Source organism: Scyliorhinus canicula, chromosome 6 (genome assembly GCF_902713615.1).
Source record: "Scyliorhinus canicula chromosome 6, sScyCan1.1, whole genome shotgun sequence".
Taxonomy (NCBI): Eukaryota; Metazoa; Chordata; class Chondrichthyes; order Carcharhiniformes; family Scyliorhinidae; genus Scyliorhinus; species Scyliorhinus canicula.
The window spans coordinates 151,760,749-151,779,482 of record NC_052151.1 but is presented as its reverse complement, the minus strand read 5'-3'; the positions used below and the strand labels follow the sequence as shown (position 1 = coordinate 151,779,482).

The window sequence follows — 18,734 nt, the reverse complement described above, 5'->3', positions numbered from 1 at the left end:
TGACTGGAGGGGAGGGGGGGGGGGGGGGGGGGGGGGGGGGAAGAGGACCAGGATGATCGGAGGGGGATTTTTAAAAAAGCAGCGTATGAGGCAACAAAACAAATTAGTGAAAGAAGCAAAGACCAAAGATTATCCTTTTTTTTTCTTTTTGAATTTATGAACATTATTTGTTGGGATTGTAACACATTCATATCTAGTCTTCTCGCTGTATCTACATACTGCCAAGATTGGAAACAAATCACTATTCCCCCGTTTGGTGTAAATTCCCCCGTTTGGGCAGCATGGTAGCACAGTGGTCAGCACTGTTGCTTCACATCGGGGTCCCAGGTTTGATTCCCGGTTTGCGTCACTGCCTGTGTGGCGTCTGCACGTTCTCCCCATGTCTGTGTGGGTTTCCTCCGGGTGCTACGATTTCCTCCCACAAGTCCCGAAAGACATGCTGCTAGATGAATTGGACATTGTGAATTCTCTCTCAGTGTACCCGAACAGGTGCCGGAATGTGGTGACAAGTGGCTTTTCACAGTAACTTCATTGTAATGTTAATGTAAGCCGACTTGTGACAATAAAGATTGTTAAAAAAAATATATATGTTTGCCGTAAGTGCTACCTGCTTCCAACTCATGGACTGGAATGAGTCTGTGAGCTGGTATAGAACATAGAACAGTACAGCACGGAACAGGCCCTTCGGCCCTCGATGTTGTGCCGAGCAAATGATCACCCTTCTCAAGTCATTGTATCCACCCTATACCAGTAACCCAAGAACCCCCCCCCATTAACCTTATTTTTTTAGGACACTAAGAGAAATTTAGCATAGCCAATCCACCTAACCCGCACATCTTTGGACTGTGGGAGGAAACCGGAGCACCCGGAGGAAACCCACGCACACACGGGGAGGACGTGCAGACTCCGCACAGACAGTGACCCAGCCGGGAATCGAACCTGGGACCCTGGAGCTATGAAGCATTTATGCTAACCACCATGCTACCGTGCTGCATTTATCAAGATAGTCCAACAGTGCCTTTAGCGAAAACGTAATTCATTGCTGGAACAGCAACATTTCTCAGATAAATAAGTGAAAATAAACTTCTGACAGTTGAGTTTTTCTGTTCAAACAAATGGTCGCAATTTAATAGTAAGGTGATTATTCACTGTGAATTGACAGAATAGACAGTGGCTGCGATTTACTGGGCCTGTTCATCACGGGGATAAATCCCGTAATGGCCGCTAACTCTCGCAAGAGGTCAAAAACGGGACCTGCGCTGGTGAGAAGTCTGAACGCGATGTTCCCAGGTCCTCCCCACTGAACGTAAGCAGGTTCAGGGGGTTACCGTGAATTTAAATTAATTTAAGTATTCATCAATGGTTTATTGCTGTTGCTACTGGGGTGTTCAGGTGATCCACGCTGCCGATGTGATGGGCTACCGGATGGAATCACTGCTGGCTTTGAAAAACACAAACCAGTCATGTTAACCATGCCGAGGGCTTGGAGACTTGTGAGGGACATGGCCAGGCAGGTGCAGTGCCAACCATTGGGGGAGTCGGGGGGGGGGGATTTTCCATTTTGTGGGATGCCCCAAGGCTGGCGATGGGAGGGGGGGGGGAGATGCCCTGTTGCAGGCGATGGTGGGGCAAGGGAAGATTTTGCCTGCACGGTGGGGAGGACGCTGAGACAGAATGGGGATGGTCCAGTGTCAAAGAGGAGGGGGAGAAGGGTCACACTGGTGCCTGTGTGATGTAAGGGAAGTGGGGGAGAGATTGGCCCTCTGTGTTGGAGAATTGGGGGTGTTCCCATTGTCTGCAAAGGGTCCGGGGGAGTAGGTGATTTTCCCACTTCACTTTGAGATCAGGCAGCCCTTTCAAAATGGTACCCTGATCTCTGTGGAGTTGGGTTTGCCCGCTCTGGGGCCCTGCCCTACCAGAATGACGATGCAAATCACAACCCCTTGCTTTTTTTGATGGAATGTTCGAAGATTTGGAGTAAACCTTAATTGTGTTTGGTGAGAAACATGAGGAAAATTCCATCCAATATATACTATGAAGTGCTTTGCATTTTGTATTAATCCAATTCAAACATTCAGTATTTTTTTTTAAATGAAAAAAGCTACACTATTATTATAGTGATGTAGAAATAATAATTCTCTGTATTAAAAATAATGGCCACATTGAAAATACACACCACAACTTTATCATTGTGAAAACTATTTTTTGATCTTTTACTTTAAAAATAGGTTATTGAGGAGTTTTTAAAAAAAATACCTGAACCATTAATGCCACATTTTGATGGTTCTTTCAGGTCATCTCTGTTGAAATGTAATAAAAACATAAACCATTCAAAATACAGTCAATCTCCCAAAACGTATTAGTCCATATTTCAGTTGACTATTCTTTCCAGATGTGGAAATGAATGGTATCCTGCTTGTCAACATTGTTTTCTCAGGATGCACAAAGCACAAAATCTTGTTTCTAAACCCTCGGTTAGCAATTCATTATAATCCAATCAATAAAAATCTTTTGAGCATTTCTGAAATGATTGCAAAACGAAGAGAAAAATAAATACATCTTTTGCAGTAATTTTTTGTTGCTCTGTTGTAAGTACCACATTTCATTACAACTAGTGCAAGTTTTATGTGTACAAGAAGTTCCTTCCGTATTGCTATGTGTAACTATGGTGTAGTTGAAAAGACATAGAATTGACTGACCTTTTCAGCAATTATTATCGTCTGAAATACTGCAACGTTTCATAAATACACAAAGTATATAACATGAACATTGTTCATCGGCTGTACAAGCAAGAATGTAGAACAACAGTCAGTTACCATTCCAAGTGCATATCTGCTTTGCTCCAGATATATTTACCCCCACGTTTAAAAAACATCTTCTCATCAAACCCACTAAATTTGATAGCATTCTCGACTCCTACATCCAAGATAGATTTGGATGGATCTTTTCTGCCTTGAGTACAATCTAAGAAGCGCATCTGAAAAATATTTAGAAAACAGAGAGGGAAGTTAAAAATTGGGAATTATAAAATTCTTACATGAACTATACGTACATATCATCTGTAAGATCTGTTGGTTGCTTCATCTCTGAGTTCCATCAAATTTTCATTCCAAAGACGATGATAGTTTGAACTTTTACTTTGATGAAAATGTAAAATAGGTGACGTTGGGTCCCTTTAAGCATTGACTTCAATGCAAAGAATAATCAGTCAGTTCATCTAACAGGCAGCATTTCTGACATTGCCTGTTTTATGTCACTGTTGAAGTAAGTTTCAGTTCATTTGTATGCTTATAATTTTTGCTCCTCCAACAAGTAAGAACTGTGAATTTGTTACTTTCTAGAATCTATTTAAAAGCAAATTCAGATTTTAAGATGCTCCAATTTGTTCATTTGTGTGTGTGTGTCTGCATTATTTGCCTGGTCCTCAGTGAATCCACTGTATTCTGAGAATTCAAACAAATTTCAACACTTAATGCTACGTTTGGGGAGTTTGTAGGAGACTTGGACAGTCAAGCTCAGAACAAAGAAATTATCGTATCATCTTGCAATATTGACTCTTTTATTTTCAATATCCGGAGACTGGTGCACATAAGAAACAATTGAGCTTCATTGTGATGCCAAATGGAAAGGAACATGACAGTGTTATTTCATTTCAGTGTGACAACTAAAATGTAAGAAGGTAGCCTGGAATTACACCGATTGCATATATTTGTCCTTTCTATAAATAAATATCAGTTACTATCACCTATTTCAATTTTTAAACATGTCACTTTAGAAGACACATGAACGTTACAAGTTTCCATGCAAGTTTTAACCTTCAGATTATCCCTGCCATTTCAAAAGGTTTGATAATTTTCCAATAAAAAAACAATTTGTGAGTATTTGTATTAGATTTATCATGTGTATAATGATGGATATACTTTTGGAAGCTGTTTACCTGTCATTCTCCCTTCAATGATTTATCGAGTCCACTCATTTCATTCACCCACATTTCTCAGATATAGAATCATCATAAATTAAACATATTACACTACTCAAACAAGTAGTGTACTCTAGTAAAACAAGGGTGTGAGCACCACAGTTCTGCATGAAATTGACTATCATCCTTCTGCTCTATCTAAGTGTAATTCTACATAAAATATAATTATATAGAATCATACATCATAGAAGGAGGTCATTTGGTTCACAATGCCTGTGCTGGTTATTGGAAAGAACTATCTGGTTAGGCCAATTTCTCTGCCTTCATATTTGAAGTAGACGTCCAATTCCCTTCTGAAGGTGATTTTGAATTTACTTCCAGCAACCTCTTTAAATTATTGTTCTCATGCAGTTTAACTGGTGTGAGCATCTTTATGTTGTATTATAGTAACAATTTTTTTACATGGAAATGATCGTGCAGCAGCAAATTTTATATGCACTTTTATTGCACAGGCAGTAACAATAGGAACTTGACAGGACAGCACTGTATTCAGTCAGATGTAATAAGAGTACTCACATATTCATCAAGGATGAGGTACGAATCTCGCATCTGTGGAGAGAGCACACACATGAATTAGGAACACAGCCACCCTATTTGCTCAACAGAAATGCCACATGTTTAAAATAAATTCCAGAGGAATATGTGAAAAATTCAAAACAACTTCAATGTAAAGAACACAAAGACTGAAGCAGTAGTGCAGAAAAATGTCCAAGGATAATATTAGCTGTAATATATTATATTAGCAGATAATATTAACATATTAGTGTGGACACCTGCAAAGGCCAACAAGAGTCAACAACAGAAAGAGTGACAAGGGATTGCACAATTCTTAGATTTAGCATAAGTATGCTTATATGAACAGCACCTATTGAAACCTAGGTATATGGATGTACTAGGGACATGTCCCAAATTTGAGATTAATCTTTGGAGGGGATTGACTATTTTCCCTTGAGATCAGTTTTCAACCACATATCTATGACATTCAATAGAGAATTCAGAAGAAACTTATTTACCCAAAAAGTGGTGAAATGTGGAACTTGTTATCACGTAGAGTGACAAGAAGTGGTTGAAGCGATTATTATAGTTGCATTTTGGACAAGCAAATGAGGGAGAATGGAATATAAGTTTACAGTGTCAGTTGAGGAAAGATGGGAGTAGGCTCATAGGGAGCATAAATGTCTGCATGAACTGATTGGGCCAAATGGTCTATTTTTTGCTTTATGCCATTGGGACAATCAATCTTTGTAACTGCCTGCTTCCGCCTCTGCTACTGAAACACTTATCCATTCTATTGCCTTGGGTGACTCTGTGGAGTTTGAGAATTCTCCCCATGTCTGCGTGGGTTTCCTTTGGGTGCTCCGGTTTCCTCCCAGAGTCAAATATGTGTACGTTAGATGGATTGGCCATGCTAAATTGCCCCTTAGTGTCCAAAAATGAGCAGGTTAGGTGGGGTTACAGGGATAGGGCGGAGGAGTGGGCTTAGGTAGAGTGCTCTTTGGGAGGATCGGTGCAGACTCGATGGGCCAAATGATTTCCTTCTGCACTGTAGGGATTCTATGGAAATATATGATCTCCTCTAATTGAGGTATCTTGAGCACGCCTGATTTTAATCACACCACCATTAGTGGCTCTACCTTCAGCTACCCTAAGCTCTAAAATTTCCTCCCCAAACCTCTCTGCATCTCTACTTCCTTTTCCTCCTTTAAGCCACTCCTTCAAACCTACCTATGTGACTATGCTTTTAATCGTCTGCCTGAATATTTCCTAGCTATTTGGTTCTGTGTCATATTTTGTTTAATTTTGCCTCTGTGAAATACTATGGAGTGTTTCATTATTTATATATAAGTTTTATTCATTTGAAATCACAAAAGTATACCATCAGCTGTTCATACTTATATTATAATGATATACTCAGGTCCCAGATGTGACTGCAGCTGTCATATATAGCACCAGGTCTACTGCCAACTGCCAGTGGTGAAGACAAAGCTAAATCTATGACAGTAGATATGTAGGAAATGAATCACTTTTCACAGAAGGTGGAAGCTGATGGCTGGTGGTCATAAATGTAAAGCAAAGCTCAAGTCGCTTCTCTCAACTAATTTCACGACTCAAGTGGTACTCCCAAGTTTTGTTTCTATTCCTACGACATTTTACCTTCTCATTTGATTCAGGCACGAGGCACTTAATCTCTTTATGCCTCTCCAAAAATTTCTGAAAAGCTTCGCTGCTGATAATAAATGTTTCTGCATGTCTCAGGGCTTCTTCTCCAGCATTCTCCCCTTCAATCAATAAGCACTGGAATACCTGCATTGAATAAAATAAATGCAATATACAGAACTCAATATCACAAACATATTCATGTGATACTTCCATTATGTGTTCTCTAGTTACCAGCGGGACTATACAGTGTATTTTATCGGTATTTCATAGACCAGCAGTTCCAGTGACCTATCTATACAAAACTACCTAATTATTGCCAGGTTGTACTAAGTTATGAGCAGTGTTCTGCTACGCATTTGAACCCATTGGATTAAACTGCAAAAAAACAAATTTCATAACGCTTTCAGAACACGCTGACACAATGGTTAGTACTGCTGCCTCACAGTGCCAGGGACTCACGTTCGATTCCAGCCTTGGGTGACTGTCTGTGTGGAGTTTGCACATTCTCCCTGTGTCTGCGTGGGTTTCCTCAGGACACTCTGATTTATTTCCAGGGTCCAAAGACTTGGTCGATTTGCTAATTTAAATTGCCCCTTAGTGTGCAACCATTAGGTGGATTTAAGGGGAATTGGGCCGAAGTAGGGTGCTCTTTTGGAGGGTTGGTGCAAACTTGATGGGCCAAATGGCCTCCTTCTGCACTGTAGGGAGTCTATAATTCTATGGTTACAACCACAGAGAAAGGAGAAATTTGTTCAATCATTTTCAACAGGATTTGAAAGAAGGTAGATCACAGACACATAATGAGAATGTGATGAATTATCAGTTACAAAATCACCACCCCAGTCCAATATTAACATTCAGGGCACACCGAGGCTGGAACATGCTTTTCGTTCATGCTGCCCACCCGCTGTGGTCAGCACAACTGAATAGGGCTTTCTGATGAAGCCCACTCCCTGCCATTTCAATTCAAAATTTATACATGGACACATTTACATTCAAAGGCAATAGGATATTCCAAATGAAACTTTACTTCCCCTGCCCCTTTGGTGGTCTTCTTTATTTTTGAAAACATATATATATGTTCTCACTATTAGAAGGGGAAATGTCAAAAATGGGCATCGCTAAACAAGTAGAGAACAACTCAAATTGAGCCATTGAGACTCACAGCATTATGCTGTCATAACGCTATCAACACTCACACCCACAATGAAGGCAAATGGAAATAAAAAGCTCTGAAGATAAATAATAGCTCCCTTCATTCTCTAAAGTTAAACTAACCATGTTGCCCAAATTGAAGTCGTATTAATTTGGTTTGAAAATTCTTTCTACACTTCAGCTGAGACGTGAAGATGCTATAGGCCAGATGCAAACAAAACCAATATTAACTTTTAATAGGTTTTCCTAGCGGCTACATTTCTTTTCAGGAACAAAAAAACGCCCTGTTCCATTGGCAGCAATGAGATTTCAAGGTGGATTTCCAGGGAAGCTGAGTGATATACACTCAAGCTAGTTATTCCACATTTTCCGATGGGCAGAAGACCGTGCCCACCAGCTAAGGATTTTTGGACCAGTTCTTCTTATTCAAAAGAGTTCTCCTTGTCACAGTTACACTAGAATTCGACCCCAATCCACCATATTCTTACATTAAATAGCTTGTGACTGAAATCATGAAATGTGACTTAATTGAATTACCTTCCATCTTACTGGATTCAACATCCTGATTTGTTCATTCATATCCTCTTCAACATTGAATCTGTTGCAGACAGAGTTGATTTTAAAGGCCACTTTGTAGTCCTTGCACCATGTTCTGACCTTGAGGAGGTTCTCGATGTGATTTTTGTTCCCCTGCCCACGGCCTATCAGACGATTAGTGTCCTCTTCAAAACTGTCACATGAAACAGCCAAAATGTCCAAATCCTTACCTGTAACATCAATGTTTTATGGTTAAGTGCTGAGCTGCAGCCATATAGATTTTTAAAAAACCAGATGACAAGTTGTCGATTCTCTTTGTTACAGTAATGTGTCTAAAAACACCACCTAGCACCATCTTACAAAAAAGCAGCTCTGGTCTATACAAATTCTGATCTGGAACCAAGCTGGTCGAAAATGTTCCTTCTCTCAAAGGTGCTTGAGGCACCTACCCCAGTAAAACTTGAACTCACTTAGTGGGGATTCATTGAGATAGATCGTCCAATGTCTACGGTACAATCTGATCAAACAACGGACATCAGTGCCCTTGAGCTGACATTAATTACCATTTTTTAATGGGGTTATGAGTAAATGTAGTTATTATAGTAAAACTAGAAATTCATTCTCATATCTACCTCATCTATATGAGCTCAAAGTGTTGAACAACAGGATTCAGGAAAGGTATTCTATACTTAGATATGTTGGCATGCCCTTATCAAACATTCCACCCAAACAGACTTATCTAATATTGAAGCTGGCATCTTGTTGAGTCTTATTTCTACCGTCCTGTGTGGCTTGATGCCAAATCAAGCCATATAATGATCAAATGCATCATTGGGCAAGTACTTTGTGTTACAACATCCTGGGCTAGTGCGTGATCAATTCCAGCCTCACAGGCCCTGGAGTCCCAACACAAATGAATTAGTCTATAATTTGTGTAAAGTTTCCGAGATCTTTGGCCCTTGACAACTGCTCCAATGACTTACAGGCACCAGGTTTGTAATTGAAAACAACAACCGTTTATTTCTAACAACAATAGAGATAAGGCATGCAATAATTATACTAGAATAATGGCCAGATAATTTACTACTCCCCCCCCCCCCTTTTTTTTACTGTCCCACCCTCTACCTCAACATACTAGACATACACACGCAGAGGGAGTGGAGGGGAAAAATAAAAGAGGATTAATTTGAAATGATAGATGAGTGTTCTTGCTTCGGATGTAGAAGTTGTTTTTTTCTGCTGACTGTTCTTCCAAGGTTTGGAGTGATTGAGAACCACCGGTCGGATGGCTGATGAGAATCTTCCGGCTGGAACATTCAGTCTGAATCCTCAGACTGTGGGATTCCCCCTAGGAAGTCACTTTCAATTTTATTAAGCTGGGCCTTCACTCAGAAGACCTGACTCAGGCCTGTGTAATTCTTATTTGTTTCCAACTCTAACAGAATACCCTCTAGCTTTACTGAGGAAAAAAAGAGTTACCAACAAAAGATTTTAAAGAGGGTTCTTTAAAAAACTGGTCCTGCCTGCAGCTGCTGCTTGACAGAGCTTTCTTACAATTCAATCTGACTGTAAAGAGAGAAAGGTCCTTACTTTGAAATTTAAAACAGAGTCCATTAGGTAAGAGACAGAGAGATGAGGGTTGTCGCCCTCCAGTTTATTGATCAAACCAAAACTAAAAACCAGATGAAGCCTGCCTGGCACTGACAGAACATTCCAGAACGGTTAGCACCAATCTGCATAGCTGAGAATCCAGCAAAGTAAACAGCTCATTGGCCGACAGCCAAGTCCATCAAGGTGAGTCATCACCGATGCCAGCACATCCTGTTGGATTCTTTTTTTGTAATCATTTCCAATTAAGGTAAATTTTTGTATGGCCAATCCACCTTCCCTGCACTTATTTGAGTTGTGGGAGTGAGACCCACACCGACATGGGGGAATGTGCAAACTCCACACAGACAGTGACCCAGGGCTGGGATCGAACCCGGGTCCTCGGTGCCATGAGGCAGCAGTGCTAACCACTGCACTGCCGTGCCGCCCCTCCTTTTCTTAAAATTAGAGGTGAAGTCTATCTTAAAGGTGTAAGTCCCAGTAATTGTCCTAGTACAAAAATTACAAAATCCAAAACAAAAGAAAATAAAGAGACTAAACAAGGAATAAACAGAAATTAACAAGAGGGTCCTTACATTTGTTTAATTTTAACTCACTTCAATAATATTTAATTAGAATGTAAACGGCAATCTGAATAGAATATATACACAGTTACGACCCCATTCCCAGACCTGAACAGGACAGAGATGTGCAGGTTAGGTGGATTGGCCATGTTAAATTGCCCATTAGTGTCCAAAGGTTGGGTGGGGTTACAGGGATAGGGTGGGGAAACCTGGAAAGGTTGCTCTTTCAAAGGGTTGGTGCAGACTCGATGGGCCAAATGGCCTCCTGCACAGTCAGGATGCTATGATTCTATTCTTTTTTTTAATTCTATCCTATGATGAGCAAAAAAAAACAAATTACCATAATTTTTGAACCACTTCTCGGTGATACGACTTCCATTACTCACAACGCTGACACTGGGCAGTTTCAGTTCCTGTTTACAATACTGCACCAGCTTGCCGAGAAACTCCCCGCGATTGTGCAGGAAAGGTTCTCCTCCCGAAAAGTTGATTTTTTCCATACCTGGGCAAGATAAAAAACAATATTTTGAATCAAATCTTTGATCTGTCAACGGCAGAGGTAACACCATCTGTATAAACCTGCCAACCTTTGCTCACAGGACAGTTCGAAAAAGAGAACCCGGACCACAGAATGACAATGACTTAGATGAACTACATGGGTAGTGTGGTAAATGAGATTCACACGGTATTATAAGTTGCCAATGTCACTCTGTTCCCATTGTATATATGTACCGATATTGTAAGTGCAGTTGCACTACCTGACCACCAGGGGAGTAGCTCTGGGAGTACTCGAGAGTTTGTACTGGGCTCCCCCCTTGGCCCCGCCCAGAACTCCTCCCCCTGGAGCTGCTGTATAAAGATCCGTGCCACAGAGCCAGCCGGCCAGTTCATTGAAAGTTCAACGGCGAACAGGCTGGCTCTGTTGTAAGTATATTAAAACCACTATTCTAATCCTACACGCACGTGTCCGTAGAATTGATGGTTCCATCAGGTAGCAAAGTTATTTCAATCAGTTTGCCCCTGGAAAGGCCGTTGAACCCGGTCTATTAACATTATTAACTGCTGTACCCAACCATCAAGCACTGGCATACTCTAAGATTACAGGGTTATTTTCCTGAGCCTCCCAGTTCAGTAAAAAAACAAATAATGAAAATCTCACTGTTCAGTTCACCCATGTAGGGAGACAGCCACCACCGTGTTAGACTCTACAATGTTGCATACCTGAAAACAAACCTCGCCATCAGGGCGGTGGCGGGTGGAGAGGAATTCTCCCCGCGACCAGAGTGCAAGTACTGTAGCTAATTTCCTGAACTGAAGCTGACTGACACTCGCTGGTCGTTTAAAGCAGGAAACATTTTGTCTTTCTCCCACGGCACTCTATTTCTATTACTCATAGCAGCTACAATCATTGCTTGACAATGCCATCACATGCTGTCTGCAGCCCACTGTTTACTCTGGTCCACACTCCAATCTCCTTCCCTCTGCCCATCACAGAGCAGAATTGGGCATTGGCATTTTGTACTTCTGCCCTTTGCTGTGCCTGCTGCACGCTTGCATGTCAGTGCATGACTTTTTTTTTTAAAGTCCCACAAAAATAACATCAATTTTAAACAACTGTCGTCGATATCCGCTAATGTTTAGACAATATATACTGGACCCCATTAGCAGTCATAACATCGCACTGCAAAGCTAAGTTTCACGGGCAATTATTCCTTACATGAGGACATCAGCATTAATTGTCCTCTCCCCATTAATTTTGCACGTGCAGTAGTGTATACAATGTTATTCTGAATGAAGATAAACTAACCCGCATTGTAATACTGGTGGCGGATTCCGACACTTACCAGCTTCCTTGAGCAGTTTCAACCCCTTTTTGGCTTCTTCCAGGGGCATCACGAAAGATGTCTTGGCGGTGTGGAAACAGAAGCCGCACTTGTAGTTGCACTGGCGGGTGAAATGGTAATTGACACTGGTGGGGGTTGTCGCCCGCGCGCTGCTCTTCACCTCGCCCCGCTTCACTCTTTGCCGCCCTCTCTCCCATATCCCATATTTACCCAAGGCTCTGAACTTCATCAGCCACCGGGAGAGTTCGCCCACCCAGTCGATGCAAACCTGCAGCAGAAGTCTGATGCAAATAACCACGTACATTTTTTTGTTTGCCTCCCCGGGGTAGTACTGATTTCTTTGTATCTCTCACTGTTGCTGTTCTCTCTTATTGCTGATGTTTTGGTGTGGTTAGTATATATACACTCTCTGACGTCAGGAGGGGTGCCTTGCAATGTTTACCATGATCGAGGTAAAAAGTTTCATTTCGTCAGAACAGAAATCGAAAATGAAACTAGCAATAGATTTCATCAGCTTCCCGGACTAACACCCTAAACATGCAGCGAGATAATGCGTCCCTATTTTCATTGCAGTTTCGCTGACATGGCGGGGGGGGGGGGGGGTGCTGGGGGCTGGAAGACACTGCAGGAATCTCGAGGATGTGGCGGAGGTTCCTCCACTGCAGGGGACCCGATTCAGTGGACAGCCTCACTTCAGCAAGCGGCAGTGGGGTCGCCGTGGACGAGCAGCAATGTCGCCGTGGGGGTGACATTGTCACTTGGGGTCCGTGGGCGAAAAAAGGGTTCCCAAAAATGAAAACACCCCCCTCTCGTCGTGGCAGTTCGGGGGGCAACCTGGTTTGACTGGGCAGTCTCCCCATGGCCAAGCGCTCTAATTATTGTGTCCAAGCTTTCCTTCGGGGCAGCACGGTAGCATGGTGGTTAGCATCAATGCTTCACAGCTCCAGGGTCCCAGGTTCGATTCCCGGCTGGGTCACTGTCTGTGCGGAGTCTGCACGTCCTCCCCGTGTGTGCGTGGGTTTCCTCCGGGTGCTCCGGTTTCCTCCCACAGTCCAAAGATGTGCGGGTTAGGTGGATTGGCCAGGCTAAATTGCCCTTAGTGTCCTAAAAAATAAGGTTAATGGGGGTTGTTGGGTTACTGGCATAGGGTGGCTACGTGGGCTTGAGTAGGGTGATCATTGCTTGGCACAACATCGAGGGCCGAAGGGCCTGTTCTGTGCTGTACTATTCTAATTCTTTGTTCATCCTGTGTGGTGTGCTCCTATTCTCCAACCTAAAACTGTGGCAAATTGCTCAAAGTGGGGCGAACAACCTTATTGGGAAGCTCTCAGCTACCATGCCTTGGAGCTTTGCTTGTGTGCATGCTGTATCATTCAGTATACCTGCAATAGCTGAAGCCACATCTCACAGTGGCTGAAGCGAGTACCCATTCCTCACTTATTTAACTGAAGGAACTTGTACTAACTTCTTGAATAGAGGCCACCTCCTTGGACCCTGTTCTTTTTTTCAAATATCACCTTGCCTGTCAAATCTGCCAATGAAAGTTGTGCACAACTGAAAGGCCATTTGTAATCTTAATGGTGTTCGCCATAGCATTCATGATGGAAATTTGTTCTGTGCTTGTTCCCTGCAGTTTAGGGATTACTTTTTTGTAGAATCATGCTTCATAATCCATTCGCTTCATAATTCTCTTATAGAATTCATAGAATTTACAGTGCAGAAGGAGGCCATTCGGCCCATCGAGTCAGCACCGGCTCTTGGAAAGAGCACCCTACCCAAGGTCAACAGCTCCACCCTATCCCCATAACCCAGTAACCCCACCCAACACTAAGGGCAATTTTGGACACTAAGGGCAATTTATCATGGCCAATCCACCTAACCTGCACATCTTTGGACTGTGGGAGGAAACTGGAGCACCCGGAGGAAACCCACGCACACACGGAGAGGATGTGCAGACTCCGCACAGACAGTGACCCAAGCCGGAATCGAACCTGGGACCCTGGAGCTGTGAAGCCATTGTGCTGTCCACAATGCTACCGTGCTGCCCCTTCATAACAGTATATCTCTTCCATGATTCCTTTATGTATGGTTGTCTGACCTATAAATAGAGCACACTAAGAAAGATCTTAGTGATCTAGTGAGTCCAGAAACTCAGGGTTTAAAAAAAAATATTCATGAATTCATAAGATGTGGGTGTCACTGGCTGGGGCAGCGTTTGTCACCCATCCTTAACTGCCCTTGAACTGAGTGGTTTGCTAGATTATTTTAGAGGGTATTTAAGAGTCATAGAATCATAGAATTTATAGTGCAGAAGGAGGTAATTCGGCCCACTGAGTGCACCAGCCCTTGGAAAGAACACCCTACTTAAGCCTACACCTCCACCCCATCCCCGTAACCCCGCCTAAGCTTTCCTGGACACTAAGGGCAATTTAGCATGGCCAATCCACCTAACCTGCGTATCTTTGGACTGTGGGAGGAAATCGGAGCACCCGGAGGAAACCCACGCAGACACGGGGGAAACGTGCAGATTCCGCACAGACAGTGACCCAAGCGGGAATGGAACCTGGGACCCTGGAGCTGTGAAGCAACAGTGCTAACCACTGTGCTACCTTATCGCCCTTTTATGTAGGCCAGACCAATCGACAATGGTTTCATGGTCATCATTCGACTTCCAGAAATGTTTTATTGAATTTAGATTCCATCACCTGCTGTGGTGGGATTCGAACCCGGGTCCCCAGATCATCACCCTGGGTCTCTGGATTACTGGTCCACCTTCAATACCACTGCCCCCCCCCTACATTGCTTTGGGCCTGGAGTCGCAAGTAGGCCAAACCAAGTAAGGATGGCAGATTTCCTTCCCTAAAGGACATTAGTGAACCAGGTGGATTTTTACGACAATTATCTCGTGGGCATCTTTGGACTTTTAATTCCAGATTTTGTTCGATTCAAATTTCACCATCTGCCCTGGTGGAATTCGAACTCTGATCCCCAGAGCATTACCCCTAGCTACTGAATCATTAGTCCAGTGACAATACCACTATACCACCGCTCCCTTCATATCACACTTCCTGTAAATCTACTTCTGTCCCACTATATATTTTTATGTTGCTCCTTTTGGTTTGCCTCCTAACTGCTCTTTTTCTGTGCAAGCACCACACCTCATCCAGAATTAAGTGGGATTATAGAAAATAAAAAGAGGTCAAGGTAGGTTTGGAGTGCATGTTTGAAGGTGCACAGATTGCGGTTAATAAGGTTGGTGAGCTGCATGTACAAATACCACATGGGAAATGATACAGTGTCAAAAAAATATTCCTAGGTGCAAGATATTCAGGAAAATTAAAAAAAAGAAGGGGGTAAACAGTTTTGATTAAGGAAAATATTGCAGTATTAGAAAATGATCAAACATAGAATAGATTTGGTTAGAGGTACAAAATATTAAAGGAGCTTTTACGCTACTGGGTGGATATTTCAACGACTAAATAGTAGGAAGGAGAGACAGGAGCAGATTTTCAAAGAAATGACTGCACTGCAAGAACTGTAGTGTAGCATCAGTCTGGTTGCTGAGACATCAACCATGAGACATTACATCATGGTTGGGTCCAACAGTGAGTTCACGGAGTTAGCCACTGCTTCCATATTGGAAAGACTGGGAGCCAGACTCTGCAAATGTCCGATGCTGTGTTAGTGCTAGACTCCTCCATTCACCTCAAAGTTGATTGCAGGCTTTCCGCTTGACTCCGCCAAACATTTCTTTATCCATACATATCAGCGTTCTTCTATACATTACTCATCAAAGTGGGGTGACACGGTTGTGCAGTGGTTAGCACTGCTACCTCACGTCACCGAGGACCTGGGTTCAATCCCAGCCCCAGCTCACTGTCAGTGTGGAGTTTGCAAATTCTCCCCGTGTCGATGTGGGTCTCACCCCCACAACCTAAAGATGTGCAGTGTGGGTGGATTGGCCATGCTAAATTGACCTTTAATTGAAATTTTTTTTAAAATTACTCTTGAAAGTGCTCATCTGCATTATTTGCTGCAGAATAATATTCACGACACGCAAGTGCCAGGCAATGGCCATTTCCAATGAGAGAAAATTAAGCCATCGCACCTTACATTCAATGGCATTGCCATCACTGAATCCTCCACCATCAAGATCCTGGGGATTTCCATTGAGCAGAAATTTAACACTAATACTGTGGCTACAAGATCAGGTCAGAGTCTAGGAATCCTGTGGCAAGTAACTCACGTCCTGACCCGCCAAAGCCTGTCCATCATCTACAAGACACAAGTCAAGAATGTGATGGAATACTCCACAGTTGCCTGGTGACTGCAGCACCAACAACTCCTAAGAAGCTTAACAGCATTCTGGACAAAGCAGCCCACTTGATTGGCTCCTCTTGCACAAACATTCACTCCCTCAACCACCAATGCACAGCACCTTCCAAACCCACAACCACTGCCATCTAGAAGGACAAGAGAGTAGCAGATACATGAGAGCAGCACCACCCGGACGTTCCCCTCCAAGTCATTCACCATGCAGACTTGGAAATATATTACCATTCCTTCACTGTCACTGGGTCACAATCCTGGAACTTCCTCCCTAATAGCGCACTGGGTGTACCTACACCAAATGGACTGCAGGGGTTCAAGGAGACATCTTGTTCAGTAGGTCAAGACGAACATTTTGCCAAGATTTTTATTTTTGTTGCAGTATTTGCCAGTCTTTCTCCCTAAATTCTATTTTTGGGGGAGTCGAAAAGTTGATTACATCTTTATATGGGTGGGGGGGGGGGGGGGGGGGGGGGGGGGGAAGACCACAAGGATTCGCAGGGCAGTCCTTCAAAGGGACAGACAGTCAGGGGACTTGGCATTGCTGAACCTGATATTTTACTACTGGGCAGCTAATGTAGAGAAGGCGTTGGGTTGGTGTTGTGATCCGGGAGCCACGTGGGTGCAGATGGAATCGAAGTTGTGTAGAGGGTCTGATCTGAGGGCAATAGAGACAGACTTTCTCCTGTTCGCACTGGAAAAGCATTTGGCAAATCCAGTGTTTGTCTCCACTTTGAAGATATGGAGGCCATTCTGTCAGCATTTTAAACTGGAGTCAGTACCGAAGCTGGTCCCGATTTGTGAAAATCATCTTTTTGAGCCTGAGAGATTGGATGGCACTTTTGGGTGTTGAAGGGGAAGTGGCTGGAGAGATTACATGATCTGTTCCTGGAGGGACGATTTGCCAGTTTAGAGGAACTGTCGGAAAAGTTTGGGCATTTGCAACTTGGCTTATTCAGATATTTACAAGTTCACAACTTTGCAAAACGGATTTTACCAACATTCTCCATGGCTCCGCCAACCCCTCTAATGGAGAGGGTTCTTTCGCTCACAGGGTTGAAGGAAGGGAGCAACTCCATTATTTATGGACAGATTATGACGGAGGGTTCAATGTCAGTGGAGGGGGCTAAGGCCAGTTGGGAGGAGAAGGACCCATATTAGAGGACAAGGTGTGAGTGAGGCCATGCGTAGGATGAACTCTGTTTTCTTATGCGAGGCTTAGTTTAATCCAACTCAAAGTAGTTTTAGGGCGTTCCTGACTAAGTCCAGAATGAGTCACATCTTTGCAGGGGTGGAAGACAAGCGCGAGCACTGCTCGAGGGGTCCAGCCAACCATGTGCACATGTTCTGATTATCTTGCCACAAGCTTGTGGGTATCTGGGTCTCCTTCTTTCGCACCATGTCGGCAATTCTGAAAAATGAACCTTAGTGGTCATATTTTGGGCGTCAAATTTGCCCCTACTGCAGACGGGTGAGGGGGCCGAAGACTTGGCCTTCACCTCGCTGATTGCCCAGAGGCAAGTACTACTGGGGTGGTGGTCTGCGTATCCGGCCAGTGCTTCAGTGAGGTGGGAGATCTGATAGAGTTCCTATAACTGGAGGTCAAGTACACCCCCTGAGGGGAGCAATTGAAGGGTTTTACTGGAGATGTCAGATGTTTATTTTAAAGAGTTTGTCATTGTTAACTGCTAATGGGGGAGGGAGGAAGGAAGGGGAGGGGCTAGATTTTGTGAGTTGTGTTTTGGGGATTTTTATGTTTGTATTGGTGTTTTACTTTGTTTTGCTGTTTTGTATTATATATTGAATTAAAAAATTTGAATAAAAATAGTTACAAAAAAGCGAAGGCAGCTCACCATCACCTCCGCAAAGGCAATTAGGATGAACACCAAATGCTGGCCTAGCTAGCAAAGCCCACATCCTGCAAAATAAAATTTTAAAAGAATCCACGTGTGCCCTCACTCTCTGGGCAGCTGGCACGTGCACTATCCTTGTCTCCTGCCCAGGCTATAAGCCATCAAACCTGTCTGCCACATATGGTTCTTCTAAATTACATGCAGTGTTCATATCAAAGCCAGTGACTGAGTGTGAAGTTAAGTGATGTTGGCTTGTCTTCATCAGCACTGTATATTTGCAGTTTTTCCACTGTTGTGCATCTGAAAGGAGAAGGGCACAAAGGTAAGGTAATCTGCAGACATGTTCATTCCTCTCTGATTAACTCAAGTTATCTCCGATTCTGCAACACTTTGGCAGTGAAGTGTGTATGTGTGTGTCTTGCAATCTGTCTGGAGGATGTGGCCATCATGGTTGAATAGCTACCAGTGTGTGAAAGCTGTGAAATATTGGTGAGAGGTTGTGATGTGAGGCTAGTGGCACAGCTGACAGGATATGGCATTTGAATATACATTCACTGATGGCCGATTGTGTGGGGCCATTGAGCTCCTGCACTGCACATAGGTCATTAGGGCTTGATTCCTGATATTGACGTATATGCTCCCACTGTCTTCTGAGCGTGCATCTGGGCAGGGGGTTCCTGTGGTTATAGAGCATATTTCTCTCTAT

The 18,734-nt window shown here is 43.2% G+C and overlaps 1 protein-coding gene across 1 annotated transcript; it reads right to left on the bottom strand.

Moving 5' to 3' along the window:
• Positions 1 to 894: 894 nt before the first annotated feature.
• On the bottom strand, positions 895 to 12,321 carry rsad2 (radical S-adenosyl methionine domain containing 2). The gene is made up of 6 exons (XM_038800298.1): positions 11,847 to 12,321; positions 10,343 to 10,504; positions 7,832 to 8,061; positions 6,134 to 6,283; positions 4,496 to 4,528; positions 895 to 2,977 (listed from the first exon to the last, which is right to left on the bottom strand). The coding sequence occupies exons 1-6, from the start codon at positions 12,148 to 12,150 to the stop codon at positions 2,813 to 2,815; spliced, it is 1,044 nt and encodes a 347-aa protein (XP_038656226.1). The 5' UTR covers positions 12,151 to 12,321; the 3' UTR covers positions 895 to 2,812.
• Positions 12,322 to 18,734: the final 6,413 nt, after the last annotated feature.